Source organism: Cariama cristata, unplaced genomic scaffold (assembly GCF_000690535.1).
Source record: "Cariama cristata isolate BGI_N322 unplaced genomic scaffold, ASM69053v1 scaffold4718, whole genome shotgun sequence".
NCBI lineage: Eukaryota > Metazoa > Chordata > Aves > Cariamiformes > Cariamidae > Cariama > Cariama cristata.
Genome location: NW_009631583.1, coordinates 29,393 through 51,293, shown reverse-complemented (window position 1 = coordinate 51,293; position 21,901 = coordinate 29,393). Strand labels below are relative to the sequence as shown.

Below are 21,901 nucleotides of genomic sequence, written 5' to 3'. Positions count from 1 at the left end.
AACTTGATCTACCTTATCACTTTAGCATTTTATCTGAGTTCTTTTTATGTCTCGGGTCCAACAAACTTGATCTACCTTATCGTTATGGAAATCTTCAAGTTCAAAGCTCACGTTTTGTGAATGTGTAAGAACTTTCCTCCAACAGTGTAAAGTAGTGGCGGTTTCAGATGCATGTTGCTGCTGTCCTTTTTGTAGCAATATAGTGCCTGGTTACTGTGGGCATGGACTTGGGACTTCTTCAGCATAGGGTAGTCATATAGCGTATGCTATATAGTTAGCACATACTAAAATGGTAGCGTAGGCTAAAGAGAAAGCACAAAACCGCAGTACTGTTCTCTAAGGTAGACATTGGGCTATGTATACTGCTTATCCCAAGCATTGCCAATCTGTCAGGGTTTTGAAGAATGATGAAGTAGATGCCAGGTGTTTAGAGGCAGCTCATCATGAAATATGAGGGGTTTTTTATCCAGTTTTGTCTTTCATAAGTAGAGAATCCCCAGTGTATTCACATTGTCCTCTGTTGGTACATAAATATATTTGAGCGTTTTTTTCTCCACATATGTCCATTGTAGGGTGAGCATCCATCTTGAGAATTTTTGTCTACCTTGTCATTTCAATCCATGCATGTTTCTTGGCACTTTTCTCATGCATTGTACCACAAATGTTTAAAAAAAAAAACCCCAAACAAAAAACTGAAAAAACAATGCATAACCAGCCAAACAAACAAACAAAACCACCGAAAAAATCCCCACCAAAAAATCAAACCAAACACCCCCACCCCCTTCAAACAAACAAAATCAACCACACCAAAAAACCAAATCAGAACAAACTGCAGCTTACCTTTCTTGTTTTCTGATATTGAACGCTGTAACGTGCATCCTTAGCATAACTACAGTTATTCTGGTTTTCGTTCATTCCTGTTTTGAACTTGAGATAGGCTTAAAGTGCAAAAGTGAATATAGACTTTCCATCTTTCTTCGCATCTTCATCAGTAAGGGATCCTTCTATATCTGATTGTTCAGGCTTTAAAAATGGGGTTGTCAGTTATTCTAATTGATCTCCTATGACTAATGTAGTTACCACAACTTTTCCAAACATCTGCAAGCTTGTCTCTTCTCTCTCCACTCTGACTATTTGTCTTCAGAATGTATAACTCTCTGGCCCAGAAAGATCATTTCCTAGATGTTTGTGCCCTCACAGATAATAACAGGTTCACAAGCTCTCCTTGTCAATTTTTTCCTAAATAGTAGCATTTGATTTTTTTGGTGAGCAGGTGCATGGCTGTTGAGCTGTTCACCTAATGAAAATTTCGAATCTTTTGCTCCCTTCAAGAAAGGCAAGAGACTTGGAGGAAGTCCTTAGGCAATGTTCCTGAGGACATGATTTTCCTGAGACCATACCTGAAAAGTCTGTACAAGATAATTCCTGAGCTGTGGGTTAATCAGGCTTTATTGATGTGTCCCTGCGGCACTTCGTAATCATGGAGAGACTAGTTTACTTACTCAAATCTCATTTCAAGGACATTGCTGAACAGATAATTCACTCATTTGCTTTGCGGAGAGCGTGAAGGGTAATGCTAGCTCCTTTAAAATTTTAAAAGTGTGTATCTTGGTCAATCTAACCTATTTAGCTGTGAATTATGTATGATAGTGTTCTATGACAGTGATCCATGCAGCTTGAATGACCTCTTAAAAAACTCAAATCCTGACACCTGCAAGGCAATAGAGTGTCTGTAGGGGAAGAGATTGATGTACATTTAAAGTCATGATAGTACCATGACATGTTACTAGACATCAGCAAAATTAGTTGCAGGCTTAACATACAATATTAGTCTCATACCCTGCTTTGTCTCTGCCTTTGGTCCTTTCCTCAACCCCGGCTATGCTGCTTGCACAGCCTCTCGAGTGGTGGTGGTGAATGGGAGCGTCTGGCGTTGCCATGTGGTTTTTCTTGCTGGTTGGTAGCACATCTCTGTGCCTTCTGTGGAAGCATGGTAGGAGGCCTCTCCCATGGGTTTAGCTAGTATCCATGGGCTCCAGTAGGTACTTGCTAGGAGAAATGACAGTTACGGTATCTCCAGTATCACTCTATCTTGCCGTTCTGATATGAGGCAAGTTACCCAGGGACTGGCTCCAGCTCTGCAGAAAAATGAGATTGGCTTGGAAGCAGGGAGTTAGGAAGGTACAATGAGGGATAGCCCAAAGCCCAAGGACAAGAAGATTTAATATTATCATGATTATTTTTTTGGTATTGCAGAAGATTCAAGTGGTGTTGTCCCTTGGGTCTTGATAAAATAGTCTCTACTAAAAACGATTTAAAAGATAGAGAACTAATCTACCCCTTGGAATCCAGCTGGTTTGGAATTGAGGCGCACTAGCACTTGAATTAAAGGTAATTACTGGTACATTAACTGGCGTTCTTCGAGATGACATGCATTATGTGATGGGGAAATAAAGAGAAGTTAGTTCCAAAAACTTTTAAGCTTGGGGCAGTGTATGAGGAGAGCTGGAACTTGTGGGTGAACAAAATGAGTCGCACGGCCGAAGTTTCCCGGTGCCCAGCTCTCTGAATACCTGCTTCAGTCTGCGGTGTAGTACAGCTCGAGGTAATGCGTTGTGGAGAACCTTGGTTGAGAAGATAAGGCACTCTGCATATATTTATTTAACTTAATAAAATGAATTTATTTTAGGAAGCTGAAAAATAAGAAACTTTTATATATCTGCAAAAATGCCTTTAGGCTTTTTTCCTTTAAAAAAAAATACAGAAGCATGTTGGTTCTGACTCTTTTTTTAAAGTAGGAAAAAATAAGAAAATGAAATATATTTTCAGATTACTTTATACAACCATACACTTATTTTCCTTTTATGAAACATTTTGGTGGCTTTCGAGATGAATGTGTTGTCAGATTTTCACTAGAGAATAATTACCAGGCAATGGACAACTGCTGAGGGAAGCTGTTAATCAGAGAGTGTATATGAAGTGCCAAGACACGACTTTCTTTTCCTTGGTTGACATTTAAGCCTCATGAAATCTGTCCTGCCATGTTGCATGAGGGTGAGCTGACTAACTCCCTTACAGTTAGATTCTGGTGTAACTGTAGAAGAATTGTTTGGTATTTCTGCCCTTTTTTTTTTTTTTCAGACATTAAAAAAAAATATTTAATGAGTTAGCGATTTGGTAACAAAAGAATAATACAATGTAGTAATTTTAAGTGAATTTTTATACTTATGCTGAATTAAATTGGCTTTTTTTTTTTTTGCTGGAGTTGACTGAAATTTAGCATCTGTCTTTTAGGACTACATAGTGAAGTAAGAGATACTAAATTGTCCCTGTGCCTCCTTACCTTGGGGTATAAGTTCCACTGTGTTGCTGTCACTTCTTTAATCTGTTTTCCTAAGGAAGGGAGGCCTGTGTGACAAAACTGGACGGTTTGGTTTTTTTTTTTTTCCTTTCCACCTTAATTATATTTAAGATCTTTACTTTCCTGACCTGATTTGACCTCGGGCATCAGGTTTCGAAGTTAAATGAATTCTTATAAATTTTGTTTAAAGATGAGACAACCCCTCACCCCTAAAACCAACATCCCCACAAAAACCCTAGGCAGGAAAGAGGAGTGTTATTAAACTCCGTCAGCCAGGGAAAGGAATGTAATATGCTTCCTCCTTTTGAACACCAAAGTCTCTGCACTTCATTGGCTCAACTGCTCATGGAGAGGTCTTGCTTGCCTTGCATTTTGCAAACAAAAATCTCTTTGAATGGAAAGGAATTCTTTACATGATAGTGCTCTCTATATATGTATGCAGCTCTGAGTTTTGCAAGCTTAAGATGAGTAACTAAAACGTTTAGAATCAATGTTTCCTGTACTGCGCACCACTTTAAAAGGTATTAACAAGTCTAAAGTGTATCCCTTGGTTATAGAATACAGTCGTTGTGAAGAGATGTCTGTCTATCTACTGGTATTTTCATTTACCGGATAAAATCAAACTGTTTCAGTTGAGAGAGAAAATAATGTTGTTCACAGTAAGTTACTCTTGTAACAGAAATTCTAGCACAAACAGTGTTGGCCTTTTTTGTCTTCAGAATGATTGAGGAGAGTGGGAAGAGGAGGAGGACAATGGCAGAGAAGAGACAGCTGTTCATGGAAATGAGTAAGTATGAGATTTGAAGACATAATGTCATTTATTCTTCACTGGGAGCTTTGCTTTGATAGTTTTACCAGATCATTTACATCTTGTTTCCACAAGCCCATTGCCTCATCTAGTGAAAAGCATCCTGGGTGCTGGTCAGGAGGAGAATACGAGTAGGTCACAATTGCCTGAAAGGTCATTCATTTCTAGGTTTTGTGAAGCTCCTTTTTTAAGGAACATTCACATTTCTCATACATGGCAATATCTAAAGTTTGTGGACAACTAGTAAAATAAATAATGACAAGAGACAGGTTACCTTTTAGCTTAAAAAAAACCAACTTTTTTTTTGAATTACACCACAATGCTAGTGTGACTCAGAAGAGAAACGGTTTGAGGGGCTTAAGGGACTGGTTTTTGTACAGGACCATTCTCTGAAAGAGGGGTTGTAATTGTTACTAGAAATCAAATGCCTGTCCAGAGATAATATTTAAAGGAATGATACATAGCCTTTAAAAAAATTATATGCAGTTTGAAATAAAAGATTGTGTATTTGCATGTCATCATGTTATTTTACTTTCCTCTGGGGACACAGGACTGAATGAAATGCCTAGATCAGGCAAGCATGTCCTGTAATTCCATTTATAGGCTGATGAAGACCTGTCTCAAAACAATAGTTTATTTGTGCTATTTTGTTGAAGGGATTCCAGAGTAACATTCTTACTGTGGTTATAAGCATCTTATAAGTTCAGGAACAGTTTCATTCCTGGGTAATTTATATCTGCTTCCTCTCGTGCCTTGGATAGTATTTCTCTACACCTTCCCGGCTTGCTTTGCGTTTGAGTTTATAGTCACGTCCCTTTTGGCTTGTTCAACATATGGCGCAAGCGAACTCCTGCGGTCTCCCTGCTGTACACCTCATCTCCTGCTGTTCTCTGCCTCTGTTCAGTTTTAGTTGAGCGAAGGTGACTGAATTGTGGGTGATATCCTGGATGAAATCTCATTAGAACCTTTTAAAATGACAATAGTACTTCTCCACTAGAACTGCTTTGACTGCTATATCAGAGTATTACATTTGTCTCCTGACTTTAAAGTGCTGTAGTCATCTTGTGATCATTTTGTGCAGAAATTGTCTTGCTAGTTTTTAGCTTTGACTGAATGGTTAAAAATACTCAGATTTCTTCTGACTGTCTGCATACAAGGTGTCACTTTTTGAGGCTGTGGTTCTGGCTGTTCATTATCAGTGAAAGTGCCGGTGTACAGACATTCTGAACTGCCTTTCTCTGTAAGGCGCTCTAGCATAGTAGTATAAGAAATCTGAGGTCCTCAAGCTTCACCTGTCCTCTGGTGGAGTATTTCACTGTAAAGCAAACACATAAATGTTTTCCTTTCTAGGTGAGCTGCATACACAGAGTAGATATGCAATGTGTAAAATTTATGCTTTCAGTGACCATTTGTTGTTGGTCAACATACAAATTTGCTGAAGTGTTTAGATAATTGCTCATGTGAGAAAAGAGGAGACCTTGGCATTCACCTGCACTGGACATGCTACCCAAGGATGTTTGTGTTGGTTTTGTAGTACTTGGGGAGCTGTCTGACAGACAAGAATTCTGTGCAAGCTATTCTGATTTCTCTGAACTGCAGAATACATAGGGAGTTTATCTTATGGAAGAGTATGAAGAAGATGGAGCCAGACTTTTCTCAGCCCAGTGGCAGGGTCCAAGGCAACAGGTGTTAAAGAAATCTCTTTACCCTAGATCTCCCATAGCAGAGTCTCAGACGTCTGATCTTAGAAAAATAATTTATTTGGATGGTACAGCAGAATGAGAGCTCAGGCTGGGTGCCTCCGGGGAGGGACCTTGAAACAAAGAAAGCCTGGACTTTTAAACCCTTACAATCTATATACCTCTTCTCCATGCGCCCTTCATGTGCCTTTTGGCCCAGTGCTCAGTCTCTTCATGTGCTGTTCACGCACCTCTTGGTCCAATGGTAATGTGTGATCTGTGGGCTCGATTGTTTCCCTTTGGTTCTCGGCCTCCGGACTCCTGACAGACCATTTGTTGTCCTTATCTGGATGGTTTGCAGCTTCTGCTGATGAAGTTTCCTCCTTATCTTCTTCAAGGTCCCCCCATAGCCAAGCAGCCAGGTCAGGATGAGTTTATGATACGCAACCTGGAATTCCTTCTCCTGCTAACTAATGCTAAGTGAAGTTATTCAGACAAAAGAATACATTTAAAAGAATAGAGTATAATTAAAAAGTTAGATTGATTCAAGTTATTCTGTGACAATGGGCACAAACTGAAACACAGCAAATTCCATCTGAATGTGAGGTAAAAAAACATTTTTACTGTGAGGGTGGGTGAGCACTGGGAGAGCTTGCCAAGTGAAGTTCTGGAGTCTCCATCCTTGCAGATATTCAAAACTTGGCTGAATACAGTCTTGGGCAAATTGCTGTGGCTGCCCCTGTTGAGCAGGGAGGTTGGACTAGGTGTTCTCCAGCAGCCCCTTCCAGCCTCAACTGTTCTGTGCTTCTGAGCTGTATAGATTGTCTTGAAAACACATCCCATTTTATCTTCAGGTAGTTCGGAAGAATGAACTTGTTGAAGCTTTTGTGGTAATGTGGCACAGGAAGATAAGAACAGAAAATGGACGCCTTTTTGTTTTTGCATGTAGCTGTTAAATGACCTTTATATAGATATATTAAAAATATACATACAAGTATATTGTAGATACATTTATATACATATATTTTATGTAGACAAAGCATTTTGTGAAGACTCAGCCTGTGAAAGTGCTTTCTGTGGTTTGAAACATATGCATCCTAATTGAGAGTTTTGATATGAAAGTATGCACCCTAACTGAGAGTTTTGAAAGAATATTGCATAGAAAATACAAAGTTAACTATTTTGTTGTAGCCTTGGATCTGAATACTCCAGCTTAAGTTACCTGGCCAAGCACTTTCCTGAAATATATCAGAGACTAGTTTTCTAAAGATGATAGTGTGAAATAATCCACTCAAATTTGTTGCGCCATCCAATGAAGCAGAATGCTCCTCAGATGTTGGCTAGTCTAGTGCCATGCTGAGGTGAGCTGTCCTGGGGGACCTTGGACTGGGAAATCAGTCAGCCTCCTCACTGGGCTTACAAGAACCTGTCCACCTCCTGTTCTACACCAGTGATGAAGGGAAACGATCCTTGCGTGTCACTTCCAAGACCAAGCAGATGCTTTGGCCTGTGTACAGCTGCTTTGGCATTGTATTTGCAAAATTGTAGTGTAATATTTAAAAGACAAGATCTTAAGTTTGCAACTGTGAGTCAGTGGGTATATACACAAAGGGAATTCAAATGAGGTATTTGCAAGTTGGTTTCTGAATTCGGAATGTAGGAGGGAGTAATTTATCACCTTTGAGCAAGATTCCTTGATACAGCAATTGGATACCTTCTTCAGGAGGATGTGAGATTTTTTGGTTTTGTTTTTAAGTATCTTTTAGAAGTCTGGATTCTGTAAGTCAGTTATCCCTGTTTCTCAGTTCTCTATTCATCTAGGCTCTGGCTTTTGAGAGAAGTATGGAAGACTGCAGCAGATCCTGCATTTACGCACTCCCGTGAGAATACCAAAGGCACAGGAGCCATGTGTATCCATGCCATTGCTCACGTGCGACTGGGTTGTTTCAGACCACACCTTAGAACTATATCGATTGTAGGACATAGCTGCTAATGCTGTTGAAATGTGAGCCATTTAAAAGGCATTTTGGTTTATGATTAATGCGATTTTCAAGACTTGCTGGCTGCTTCCAAATTTAAGTCCAGTATTGATCATTTTAAAACAGTATTGTTTATTGTCCCCATATCATTTATCATCTCATTTGATCAGGACAGGAGGTACACAGGTCTGTTTGGCAGAGTGTTAACACAGCTTTCTGAAATTGCCCAGGTTTGTAATGTTCAGAGTAATGCTGGAACTGGTAGATGTGGTACAGTCTAGTGATAGATAATAGCATTCAAATCTTTTGTGTTGCAGTATTGTTTGAAGGTAGAACACTTACACGTCTAGAAGTGGGAGGTTGTTGGTGAAGATAAGATTTTTTTTTCCTATGCTTTTTCTTCTGCTTCTTACCTGGTTTGGATCCGTCTCAGAGACCAAAAACATGCTTCTGATGGGGCTGCAATGCAGATGGTGGTAGGAGTACCAACCGCCCTCTTTCTTTGTCTCTTATCTTTTGTGTGCATGTCTTCCAACATCTGTGCAGTCCTCTTACCCACTCACCACTTAATTCTTGCTTCCTTTTAAGATACTCATATCAGTCTCAAACTTGGGTCAGTTTATAATACACTGCTGAAAGTTACTTTACCATGAGATACTTAATGAAGCTCATACCATTTTTGAAGTAATTCTCTAGGATAAGCTGAATGTTATAGAGGAAAGAAAAACACAAACTTTTTTTTTATTCATAGGAGCACAGAATTTTGATGTCATCAGACTTTCAACGTATCGAACAGCCTGTAAACTGCGGTTTGTACAAAAAAGATGTAATCGTAAGTTATAATTGCTCTTTATCTTAAAAAAATTTCTTATGCATGATTGTTTTGAATATTCTACCCATGTGAATTTTAAATGCAGCAAGAGTAAGCAAACATTTTATCAGGCAACAGTAGCTGTTACTTAAACTAAACAGAGATTAAAGAGATAATTAAAAAGAGGCAGCAATCTTTGTCCAATACTCTATAATATCTTCAGTTTTATTCTTTAATGTTTCAAAAATTTAAAACCTATGGGCCAGCTTGACATACTTCAGTTGCCTGAAGTGTTGGATGCAGGCAGTCTCAAGCTGTTTGAGCTCCTGTTCCATCATGGTGTGCCACAAACCACCTGACAACTAGGCACAGGTATGAGTTTGGTGATGCATAATACAGTCACTAGCCTGAAAGTGACTGGATCTGATCATGGTGGCATATATGAACATAAAGAATTCTTTAAGTTTATACCATACTAGTCAGTGTAAGTTTTCTCGATCTCTTCTGTGGTCATTTGACCTGGGATAGCTCACCAAAGCAAAGATTAATCCAAGGGCGAATAGGTGATACTACTTTGCATTCTGCTACCAGTTTTGAATTGGACAAAGCAAAAAGTGGAGCAGCCTAACGTACGCAAGAACGGGTGCTTCCTTCCAGTGGAGTGGAATTAGTGTGCGTCTGGTGTGGAAGAGGACAGGAGAACAGCTGAGGAGCCCTGTAGAGAGCATGTGCATCTGCACACTGCAAATTGTAGCTCCTTGATAGCGCAGCTGACCCCGGGATGTGTGTCTCTTGGGGCTCTCGTGGCACTACCTGCAGTGCCTTTAGTTTGATGAATGGCTTACAGCTTTTTCATTCCTGTGGAAAAGTGTTAGTTCTTGTCTGTAATTCATGCTTTTGAATTAAAAATCTCTCTTAATCAGTAGAGGTATTAAGAATTGGTAATTACAGTACATTGCACACTTTGGGCCCGGATCACTGGTGCTATGCATATGCCTTGAGTAACCTTTCCCATACGTGTATGTATAGATGAGGCTGTGCGTTTCTGATCTTTGTCTGGACCACAGGGTGATCCAGGGGCATATGCTTGGTGTGAACATGTAGCTTGGCTTTTATCATTGTGTGGTTTTTAAGTGAGAAGTATAAAGAGGAGTTTTATGTAAGAAATGTTGAACATCACATTCTTACTTCAGACTTTCTTATTAGTTAAGGAAGATAACAAAAGTTGTGAAGTTAGCAAATAAGTGTCCTTTGTAATGGTTGGATCACATTCAGTTTGGACTGAGGGTTACTGTTGATCCTTAGATGTCTTCTCCCACTATCGTGCATACCTTTCAAGCTTTGAAACGTTTTAAAATATTATTTAATGTGGTTCTGCAGATCACTTACTGTGGTTTTGGAAAACTCTTTCTCTACGTTGTTAACACTTCTTAGATATGCACTAAGATATGGCAGGGTAATTTAGGGGAACGCTTTGGAGTTCTAGGCCTGTGTTCACAAAGTATTATGCTCTGGACTTGGCAGCTGGATCAACTGGAAACAGTCGTAGTTTAACTGGAACATCAAGTTCCTCCTTCAATACTCAACTACTAGTCAGCATGAGAGTGTTCAAAATTATTGTAACCAATTTGTAGTGGATTTAGAATATGGCTGATATCTTTCTCAAATGAAAATACCTAACTCTGCTAAAATGCACTGCATGATGATGGAAGGTCGCTTTTCTCCTTTATGCTGTTTTTCTGTCAGAGCACCCAGATGTTGAACGGTGGAATAAAAGGCACACAAGATGTCTGGGCACTGCTTTGTTACTTTAAACTGGCTGACAGGAACTATGAGTATGAATATCAACAGTCTGTCTCTCACTTTGAATACAAATAAATAACTGTTCATTCCAAAATAAAAGCTAACATAGCGTTCAGAAACAGTACCATAAAATTAAGCTTGCGTGCATTACAGAATAGAAGTTAATTTTTTTTCCTTTATTTTTAGTTCATCTTGTTGATATCTGGAATATGATTGAAGCCTTCCGAGATAATGGCCTTAACACTTTGGATCATAACACAGAGATCAACGTGTCTCGACTAGAAACAATCATTTCATCCATCTACTACCAGCTAAACAAACGCCTTCCTTCTACTCACCAAATCAGTGTAGAGCAATCCATCAGCCTCCTCCTCAACTTCATGATAGCAGCATATGACAGGCTAGTAACTCCTCTAGTTGTATTCTTAAACTAATTTTCTCTTTTAGTTAGATGAATGCAGCCAACAACTGCATGAGTCTCTGGCAAACTGTCCGCATGCTATTTCTGAAATTGTGTGTTGCACATACACACACATATATTTAATATCATAGTAGTGCCTGCAGAGATTTACATTGCCACAGCAGCAATGCTTTGTCTTAAAAATTGCTTTCTTAAGAAGGATGAGTTAGTCCCTTCTGGAACTTGCCGACTGCTGTAAGCCATGTATCTGAATTGAAGATGAAGTGAAACTGTGTTCTGCAGACTGTGATAGAGCATAATGTTAACCTAATGGTGGTATAGCACTGTTTTAAAAAGTGAAAGTGTTTTACTGAATCTTGATCAACAAGACCATTTTATAATGCTACCTTGTTTTGACAGTCACCTTGCATCCCATTCTAACATGCTGTGACCCCATAAAGGCTAATTCTCATTTCCTGGCTGGAAGAAGCTTTATTTCTTGTTCAGGGTACTGTCTAGGCATTTCCTTGTGTCCAGTTTTATGAGTTTCTTTCACAGCCTCTTTCTTCAGGATTTGGTCTCCTAATCTTCTTGAGTAGATGTGCCTCTGTGGGTTCTCTGAATAGCAACTGCAGATCTTTTACTGTTGTTTAGAACTTCTTTTTGCCTTATCTTTCTCAGAGTCAGCTATTATTTCAGTCTTACCTTCCTTCTGCATTTGCCCTCTCTCCTAGCAGTAGAGAACTGCTTGCAGCCAGGACGCTGTCAGAGACTGAGGAGTTTTACCCAAGACAATCTGCAAGCAGTGAATATGCCAAATAGTTGTTCTGTTTGTAATGTCCAGACTTTGATCCTTTCCCAATGTGATTTCTTCTTATTGTCACCAAACAGAAGCTAGGTTTCCCCTTCTCAAAAAGTCCAAGACTTCAGAACAATTGCTGTCTCACTAAGGACAGATAAAACCAACATAGAGCTCAGAGCAGGAAGACTGCTATGACAACAGAATCAAATGTGTATTTTTCTGTTTAGTTCTGATTTGGTATTAGTTGTGAGACAAGCTGTGAGGGATAGCTGATGGTTTTAGTTATTCTGAGACAGATCACACTAGAAAATAGAGAATTTAAAAACAGAAATGGTCATGTTTTGGGGAGCTGGCTCAAAAGATTGAGGCTTTGGTTAGAGATATGTTTTTCTCGCCCACTGCCCCCAGCCCTGCAAGTTCTGCCTCTTCTGGAACCCAAGCATCATACTTGATCCCAGCAGTGTCCAACAGCTTCTCTTTAGCTTCCTCTATCTGGCACATGGAATTGAGAGAGAAGCTGGGATGCTGTGCTGCATTGTGCAGTGGGAAGAGCAAAGAATGAGAAGAGAGGCAGGGATGAGGCTCGCTCTCCAGGAGTTCATCAACATGGCAGACATTTATTTTTTTTAAAAAAGTACACATCTGCACTGGAATTGCATCATTGGGGTAGCTGTGTGGTTGCTTCAATGCACATAGTGCAGTAGCTTCTTACAACGTGGTGCTGGTGGTAACATCACAGTGTCATTAGCATTCCACCAAACAGGAACAGGAATCAAAGATGTGACTAACGTCTTCCCCATGGAAATATTTAAGTTAGAGCTTATGTTAGGTAAGTATGAAAAACACTCACAATGAATGCTTCACTGGGACCCATAGAACAACACTGATCGTGGTGCAGACACAATGGCTCACGCTGCATTGGTGGTGAGTTGTGAGGAGGAACGACTGTGGTGTGATGTTCTTCGCTGCTTTCTTCCACAGAACTTTGCATGAGCGTTTGACAGTTTGTTCCTGGTCTATTTTTCCCATAACCTGTCATGGCTTTCCAAAGTACCCCACCTGTTCATTACTGGCACCCCAGAGTAACAGCTCATTCCCTGACCCCATTTAACTGTGAGCAGTCAGTTTCTTATTTCATGATTTCTAGTAATCGCATTTAATTTGACAGTGGGTTTAGTTGCTCCAACTTCTTTTTTTCTTTTTAAACTGTAGGTATCAAACCACACTGTATGCTGGTAATAAAGCAGTGTGCAATAAGGGGGAGGGAGAGGATGACCAACAAACAAGTGAGGAAGTGAGTTGGTGAGCAAAGTGTGATGTGATCAGGAGGAACCTCATAACCAGCACAGCAGAGCTGGAAGGGGCTCACTTCAAGCATATGCATATACGTAAGGAAATGCCTGCAGATCAGTGTTATGCAGAAAGCTCTCATGCCTTTTCTGGGAAATGAGCGTGACTGGGCGCCTCTCTGAAGTGGCTGTATGCTATTGGGTGCCGCATGGGGAGCAAACAGGAGGGATGAGAGGTCCGATTCCTCTAGGGAGGATTCAGTGAGAGAGCTGACACAACCGGAGTGCTGCACTCTGTTCTTTAGGAGGGACGGACAAGGAGCGGGAGTTGCCCTTTACGTGAGAGCGCGGCTGGAGTGCATGGAGCTCTGCCTGGGGACGGATGATGAGTCAGCTGGGAGGTTGAGTCAAGCTTAGTGGGCAGACTGACATGGACATCATTGCTGTGGGCGTCTGCCGCAGACCGCCTGGTTAGGAAGATGTAGAGGATGAGGCTTTCTTCAGACAACTGGAAGGAACCTCATGTACATAGGTCCACTCTTTTTTAAACAAGTCCCCTGGTTCTGTTTCCAGTCCTGAGAACTCCTGGTTGTTACAGAAGTTTCAAAATCATACTGAAAGTTTTGCCCTTTTTTTGTTTTGATAGGGAATTCAGCAGATTGAACAGCATTGGTACAAAACTCAATTTTGATGTCAAGTTGCTTAATAACTACACCTCTACCAGATTGCAGGTGGAGGAGTTCTGGGTTTTGTCTTGGATTAATAAACTAAACAGAATGTCAGCAGAAGCAGGCCTAATATCTGAAGGCATCATAAGGTACTTTGCAAGGATAAGTTTGTGTCCTGTGAGGAGATATTGATGGCTTTAGTCACTTGTTTTTTCTGGAAATTAATTAAAAACTGAACTCTCTTTTGAGAGAAAATGAATGTCTATTAAAAAGGGGGAGAGGGGCTGAGACTATAACTTAAGGAGATTTGAATTAGCTAGTAAGATTTGCTCAGGTAAGAGTGGAGGTCAAGGCTTGAAGAGGGTGAACTCTTCAGACAACCAATTTCAGATGTAGTCAAGTCTTTATTTTTTTTTTCTACACACAAGTGTAGAAATAAGTAGGAGTAAGTGCCAACTTATTCCTTTGAGAAAGCTATTTAAGAGAAAAGACAGAAACAAAATAGGATAATTGAGATCTTTACCTTGTTGTTAACTTTATAGTCTTCATATAGCTTGAAATAAATATCTAATGTGTTTAGTTTTCTCCCTTTGTTTAGTTTCTTCAAACAGCGGTTAAAAGGGTGCTGGATATCAGCAAAGTGATGGCCTTTGAATCGCCATTCCTCTTCACGCATCTTCCTGCAGTTGTAGCTCTAGGAGAGATTGCCTGTCTTCTGTAGAGGGAATGTTTGAAAGATACTCTGAGTCTGTTAGAGAAGTAGCATACCATATTTCGGGTACTTCTCAGCCTGAGAAAGGTTGAGAGCCCTTACCTCACCACGGAGTGTGAAATGTTACCAGAAGATAATATTTGCATATTAACTCTGAATGTAAAAGGGGAAAAAGGGTTATTTAGTTAGTTCCTGATGTCTCCATATGGTTGCACGTCTGTCATTGACATTAGACCTTGTCACTACTTCAATACCATGAGCCAATATTTACTTTGAATAATTCTACTCTTAACACTTTCCAAGTACCAGTTGTTCTAGTGCAAATAGTAAATATGTATCTTATTACCACTGAGAAGTATGCTAGAGTTTTTCTAGAGCTCTTCCAATATTCATCATGTATTTTCCCCATCATCGTATTTTCTGTGATAGTACAATTATCTGTCCAATACATTTAATTAGTTACTTGAACTTATTTTAATTCTTTTTCTCATTTTATATGTGACTTCAGCTTTCTTGGTGGTTTATCAGTGTGTACCACTGTTGCTGTTTATAGTTAAGGAAAATAACTCAGTATATTTGTTTGGAATTCTGAGCAATTTATTGCCAACAGCTTTTACCCACATTTACACACATTTCTTTTGCCCTGTGCACCACTAAACCAACCTTCAACCAACTTCACAGTAACAGTGGATTTACACAGAGATTGCCGCACTGTGGCCATCTTAATATTATATATTGGAGATTCTCTGACTCCTGTCTTTATTACTATGAAAGAGAGAGAAAGTCGGGAGACAGGGAGGTGGGATGCATGCCCTCTGGGCCAGCACTAAGCTGGGAGAAACTGTTACTGGTATCAGCTGTGCTGTGCTTTAACTCAGCAAGCTGCCTTCTGTGTTTCTGGTGACTTAATTCCCTCATCATTTCATCCTTATCTTTCTTTCTGCTAACAGGAATAATACACATTGCTGTTTCTACATGTTGTACCATGCTGGATGGGCTGCTTCATACTTTCCATGGAGACCAATCAATTTTCTCTTGCTGATGCTAGAAGGCGATTCTGCAAATATGCTATCAGTTCTGATAGCACATCAGCTTTATTAACTTAACTTAGAATAAAATGTTGTTCACATTATTCCTGTTCTATGTGGTGTATTCAGGATATCGGACAAATTCTCCATTAGCTATCAATTACTGTACTGTTCTTAGAATGAAATGTGTATTTGAACATCAGAGCTTAAATCAAGGAGTAAAAGTTTAAAGCAACTAACAAAGGGTAGCAGAGGAAAAAATGAAATGTTTTACAGGGAACAAACGTATTTTAATGAAAAAAAATAACATGATCTTTTTTTTAATAGGACAGTTATGGGATGAACAAGACAAATAGCAGTCTCTTTATCCGTGCTTTTTTCATAATTCTGCAAGAAAATTTGATTGTGACTAGATGTTTGTTAATTCTTCCAATATATTAAAAATGATAGTGTTATCACTGTTTTAATGTTATATTAAATAGTTTTGACAGATATTAGTAGTTAGTGGAAGTCATTTATGCATTTCCTTCCTAGGCTTCAAGTAATTCTGTTAGTTGTCATGTTATGTAGTAATTACTTACCATGTTGGGTTTTTTTCACAGTGAGGGCCGTGGGAAGTTGACGGTATTTTCAGTGAAAGCTATGTTAGCAACAATGTGTGGCGGTAAAATACTGGACAAACTAAGATGTAAGTATTTTCAAGCAAATCAAACCATTTAATGAAATACTTTGTTTCTGTTACTGGCCACATATGTTTTATTGTATTAAGTTCTGAAAGCTAACTTTTTTGCTTATTTAGTGATCTTTCTACTGAAATGAGGCTTGCTATATTAATGTTTTTGTTGCACATGCCATCTGCTGGCCATGAACCATATGGAGTTTGTCACTGAGTAGGCTACACAAGTCCATTTGTTCATTTTGAAATGCTTGGGCACTTCTTTAAATGTAAAACTTCAGGTCTGATTTTTCTAGTCATGTCTAGTAGTAATGTTAAATTTGTTGCCATTTCCCCTGTTTTGAGGATTTTGGCGGACTTCTGTATATCTTCCACTTCATCTGAGGTGTTCTCTGCATCTTCTTGTTCCGTAACTCCAACTTCTCAGTTCTTACTTTTTAACTTTTTTTATTCTCATCAATCTTACTTCCTTTTTTTTTCTTGTTTCCATGAGCCTTCTGCCATATCAGTAGAGAATCAGTGATATCCATAAACGCTGTTTTTGTCCTTTAGTAGTAATTCTTGTTGTTCTGTCTGTCTTAGTGGCAAGGTGTACTGTTGTTATGGGTATTTTGTCTTTTCATTTCCACCCTGAAAAGCTGGGAAGTTAATCTTACTGTCAGTGCCAGATTTTACTGTTCAGGTCTTGTAATTTTTACCTCACCCTAAATAGCTTTATTGAAAGCTGTCTTGTAATAATTCACTCCTCCTAATCTCCATGGTTGTCATTCACTGTAAATAATTCTTTAGACTTTTCTACATCATTAAGCCTTCTTTATTATATTTGCTTTAAAACTAGCAACATGAAATACAAGTCTGCTGAATTAAACTACATGACAAGGTCTGGAAAATAAATGGTGAGAAATCATTGCATGCAGGTATTTATATTAAGGCTGCACATGTTTCAGTGCCAGGAAATGCTGGTTTTTTATCTGGTAGTAACTATAAAAGTCTCTGATTAAAAACAAAGCTGCAGGTGACTAAAGATTAGTGTTAATGGGGACAGGCGTATACGATGAGGATATGTAAGACTTCTTAAGCATCTTTAAGAAGTGCATTACCTCTATAAAACATGCAAGATCAAATACTGGGAGAAAAAGATAGAGACTGTATCTCCTCAGTAAAAGATTACATTTTGGATTTAATTGGGATAAGATGTGAGGAGGGTACGGTAGATAAGCAGTTCAGCACAGGCCTGGGACAGCAAAGGAGCATTATTTCTAGAATTAGCAAGACAATACTGAAGCCCATCAAGAAAATGGCAATGTGACCTTTTAGTGGAAAAGGCAATTAACTACTGAAATGAAATGTTATAGGAATCAGTAAAATTTTGATGTTTTCAGACAAAGACCCAGATAACTTCCAGAATGTTATATTAAGCCTCAAGTTATTGATTCAAAAGATGGCTAGTTAAGATGCTTTCACCTTAAGGACACCTCATTTAAGAGTCCTATTTAACAGGTGTGTCTAGTCTTAAAACTTAGAATTTATGCTTTTAATGTACTGTTCTCTCTCTCTGTCTTTTCATAACGTCTGCTTTTCTTCATAGCTTCCTTTTTTTTTCCTCATTCTGTTGGCTTCCGTTTCATTTGCCACGGTAACTTTCTTCATTATAAAAATTCTTAGCTGATGTTCATACACATTGGAGGAAAGGCCTTTGACTACTTTCACTAAATAGTTCTGCTTATAGCTTTGTTATATTCTGGTTGTCAAGCCTTTTACTTTTTCTTGTTATCTTTTGAGCTGACCTTTAGATTGCATTATAGTTCTGGGATCTTTCCTCCAGTATCTGCCGTCCCTTTTTTCTTGGTCCACTTTTTGGACATGGAGCGTCATTTTCAAAGAGCACATGACTTTGTATTTGATATGTTTGGACAGTAGTGCTTCTGGGTTTTTTTAATTCAGTGTTAAAACCCAGTTCCTCTCCTTGCCTTTTCAGTATGTTGTTCACACTGACTTCCCACCATTTGATGTTTCTGGACTAGTTCTTGTGACAGAGTACTAACTGTTGAGCACACCTATTTAAAACCTGGTTTTGGTGAGGGTTTTTTTTTGTTGCTGTTCTGTCAGGTATAATATCTTACGAGTTAACTGAGAAAGAAAAGTTTCTTTATCTGTAACAGTAATACTGATTTACCACTGCTTTGTATGGTCATGGCACTTTCTTTGCATGCCCCATCTGCTGTGGACACTCCCCTGTCACTTCTGGGTACTCCTCTGTCCCCTCAGGCACTTCTTGTTGTTTCTGCTTAGTTGGAGAGAAAGTTAAAGGCTGCACGCACCTCACTCTTACTCTCTAAAATGCTGACAGTGCCATGTGCAAGGTTAGATACAGAGGCAGAGTCTCTGCACATGGTTAACAAGGTTGTCCAAGAAAAGGGGATTTTGGCTAATTTAGAATCGAGATTTTAGGACTATAGGAAATCTGTGCAGGAGGGAAAAGCTTTCTCTAAACTAGGATAGAATTAGGCTGTTGACTTTTCAGAAAAGGTCATAGGACAGCTTTCTGTGGAATATGGGAGAAAATCTGAGATTCAGGATAGTAGGTTCTTGTAAATCTTCTGAGGGCAGAGGAGAAGAGAGGAAGTGTGTTGTATTGTTAGCGGAAGTGTCTGAGTATCACCAGAACTCAAAAAAGAAAGTAATAAAATAGCTGAACTATGAACTGTTGGTTACCTGCCTTTCTGAAAACTTTCTAAGGGACAAGGGAATGGGAAGAAGAAAATGTTATGTGAAGTTTGGGAGGTGAGATGTGTGGATCCACAAGCCCTTATACCTGGCACGTGTTCTGGGCAAACTGCTGGTAATAAAGAATAGAATTTGTTAATGCATGGATAAATGAGATTTTATTGTTGAGGGAAATGGTTTTTTTTTTGTGAAGGGATGCCTTATAAAACCACAGAAGTTTATTAAAGGAGGCAAAAAAAAAAGATGGACAAAGGAGTTCTGGCTGATACAGACTTCTTGGATTTATGAAAGGCACTCAAGAAGGTCCCTTAACAAATGCTTAAAGACATTAAGTTCGATGAAATGGATGAAAGTTGGGGTCTTTGCAGGTAGAAGATTGGCTGAAAGGAACCAAAAGAGAGCAATAAAGAACTTTTTTGTATATTGAGATTGGTGGATAGTGCTGACCTAAACTGGTTTTAACACTGTCATAAATGATCTGGAAAAATACAATGAAAGGTGACAATTTGGTACAAAGTAAATCAGTGTAGTAAGAGCAAAAATAGACTGAAGAGTTGTAGTGTCATCTGACGACACTGAGTAACTGTGAAATAAAATGGTAGGTGAAATTCAGTGTGAATGTATGTAAAGCGTTGCATGTTGGAGGAGTGAAGTGTAATCCTAATGTGATGCACAGAAAGGTGAGCTGAGAAAGTTGTTGCTCATATGAGAGATTTTGGAGCTATACTTCTGTGAAGATGTTGATGCTCTGTTTAGTAATGGCTAAAACCATATGAAATGTTACAGAGGGGAAGGATGTGAACAACAAAGTGGAGAGGTAAAGGCACTGTATAAATCCATGGTGTCTTTATGCTTTGAACGAGTGCTGCTCTAGTACCCCTGTCTAGTACTCTGCCCTTTCCAGTTCTGATACTGAGCCAGCAGTGTGCCCAGGTGGCCAAGAAGGCCAACAGCATCCTAGCCTGTATCAGCAATAGTGTGGCCAGCAGGACGGGGGCAGGGATCGTCCCCCTGTACTCGGCACTGGTGAGGCTGCACCTCAAGTGCTGTGTTGAGTTTTGGGCCCCTCACCACCAGAAGGACATTGAGGTGCTGAAGTGAGTCCAGAGAAGGGCAACAAAGCTGGTGAAGTGTCTGGAGAACAGGTGTTATGAGGAGCGGCTGAGGGAGCTGGGGGGGTTTAGTCTGGACAATAGAAGGCTGACGGGAGACCTGATTGTCCTCTACGACTACCTGAAAGGAGGATGTAGCCAGGTGGGGGTCGGTCTCTTTTCCCAAGTAACTAGTGAGAGGACAAGAGGAAACGGTCTCAAGGTGTGCCGGGGAGGTTCAGGTTGGATATTAGGAAGAATTTATTCGCTGTAAGAGTCGTTAAGCATTGGAACAGGCTGCCCAGGGAGGTGGTGGAGTCACCATCCCTGGAGGTGTTCAAAAAACGTTTAGACGTGGCACTTCAAGACATGGTTTAGTGGGTTTAGTGGGCGTGGTGACACTGGGTAGACGGTTGATGATCTTTGAGGTCTGTTCCAACCATAACGATTCTGTGATCTTTTCTGAGAAGAACAGCAGGGATGATCAAAGGTAGAGAAAGCTTTCTATACAAAGAACAACTAGATAGAGTAGGATTCTTCAACCTGGAAAGAAAAAATGGTGGTGAAAGAATACTGTTCTATAAAATCATGAGCAATGTGTTAGTGGTGAATAGAAAACAGCTGTTCCTTTCCCTTTCCAGCACAAGAACTAAAGGGCAGTAACTGAAATTAGCAGTGACAGATTGAAAAAACAAAAAAACAATACTTCTTTAAACTTTACCAAAGGATGTAGTTGATATCAAACATTTACACCACTTGATTACTCCTAGAACCAATTTCACTGAAGGCAAATTCAGCAAAGGTTGCTGTATGCAAAGATACTCGCGGTGAGTGGAGGAACGTTCTGGGGAATGTGCTTGCCTGAGCCATCTGCTGTTGGGATAAACAAACTTTTCATCTGCTCTGCCTCAGCTGTTCTCATTCTTTATTTCTTCTTCTGATCATTAGGGATATACTGTCCTGTTTTTTCCCTTTCCTGTCTTTCCCACCTGTCTCTGATTACTGACCCATTTCATCACCAAACTACTTCTGTTTCCAGCTTACTTGTTCCCCTGATTCCACCCCTACTCCTGCATTGCTTCCCCTCCCTGTCCTGAGCAGGCTCTCAGCTCTGGCTCAACTGGAACGCGAGGCTTTCAGGAAATCCTGGAAGCTGTACATTATTTTTTTCTCATATCATAATTTATATGAATGATAGTAACTTGGTCTCTGTACTTGCACATGTACAGGCTTACTTTTTTTAAATTCTGAAAATGTGAACAAATTGAGTGTTTTTCAGTCCGTACAGTGTCTGACAGCACATATGAAATGGTTCAGTGATACCACTTTGCTGTCTCTGGAAAAGATTGTTTCCTGTGACATGATAGTCCTTGCAAAGGAGTTCCTTTACGTGGTGTGCAAGGTAGGAGCTGTAAACCTAGCCTACTGCTATGGACTTTATGATTTTTGTCATAGCTTTTTAAGCCCAAGAAATGCCATATAAAAACGTCAAATTTTGTGGATTCGGATGACTTCATTTTGGCATTCAGATGCAGTCATTGTGAAGTAATTAGTGCTTCCATCCATTTCATTTCTGCGAGTACATTGCAAACAGAACTTCAAGTAAATCAAGATCCTGTTCATTTTAAGGGCTGGCTTCTCTAACGACTGGCTCTACCTGTGTGGTGTTCCTTGGCTCCCTTGCCTCACTAGCTCCTTGCTTCCTTTCGCCATCTGGCTCTGATAAGCCTTTAGTGCTTACTGAAGTTCACCCTAAATATTCATACAATAATGTCTGCTGAATACCACGTTTCACATAATAAAGGTCCTGAAAGTTAATCTGCTCTAGATGAGTTAGCCTGATTGTGGGGTTTTGATTTTGGGGAGAGGGTATTTTGGGTTTTGGAGGAGTGAGGATGAAAGGGGAGTTACTTGTTTTGGTCCCAATCAGTGGACCAAGTAGTAGCAGTAATAATACACGGTTTGTTGTGGTATCACATCTATTCAAACTGAACAAGCTCAGTGCATGGTTTTATATAGGCTTTCTTACATCTCATTTGTTTATAACAGATGTTAGGAGTTGCTACA

At 39.6% G+C, this 21,901-nt stretch overlaps 1 protein-coding gene across 1 annotated transcript in view; it reads left to right on the top strand.

Moving 5' to 3' along the window:
• Positions 1 to 4,081: 4,081 nt before the first annotated feature.
• DTNB (dystrobrevin, beta) overlaps positions 4,082 to 21,901 on the top strand; it is a gene marked incomplete at its 3' end in the record, with an annotated part of 43,644 nt that continues 25,824 nt past the window's right edge. The window contains exons 1-4 of the mRNA XM_009706009.1: positions 4,082 to 4,148; positions 8,579 to 8,659; positions 10,628 to 10,841; positions 15,943 to 16,028. Of these exons, the coding sequence (XP_009704311.1) occupies positions 4,082 to 4,148; positions 8,579 to 8,659; positions 10,628 to 10,841; positions 15,943 to 16,028 (448 nt within the window). The remainder of the gene's footprint in view (positions 4,149 to 8,578; positions 8,660 to 10,627; positions 10,842 to 15,942; positions 16,029 to 21,901) is intronic.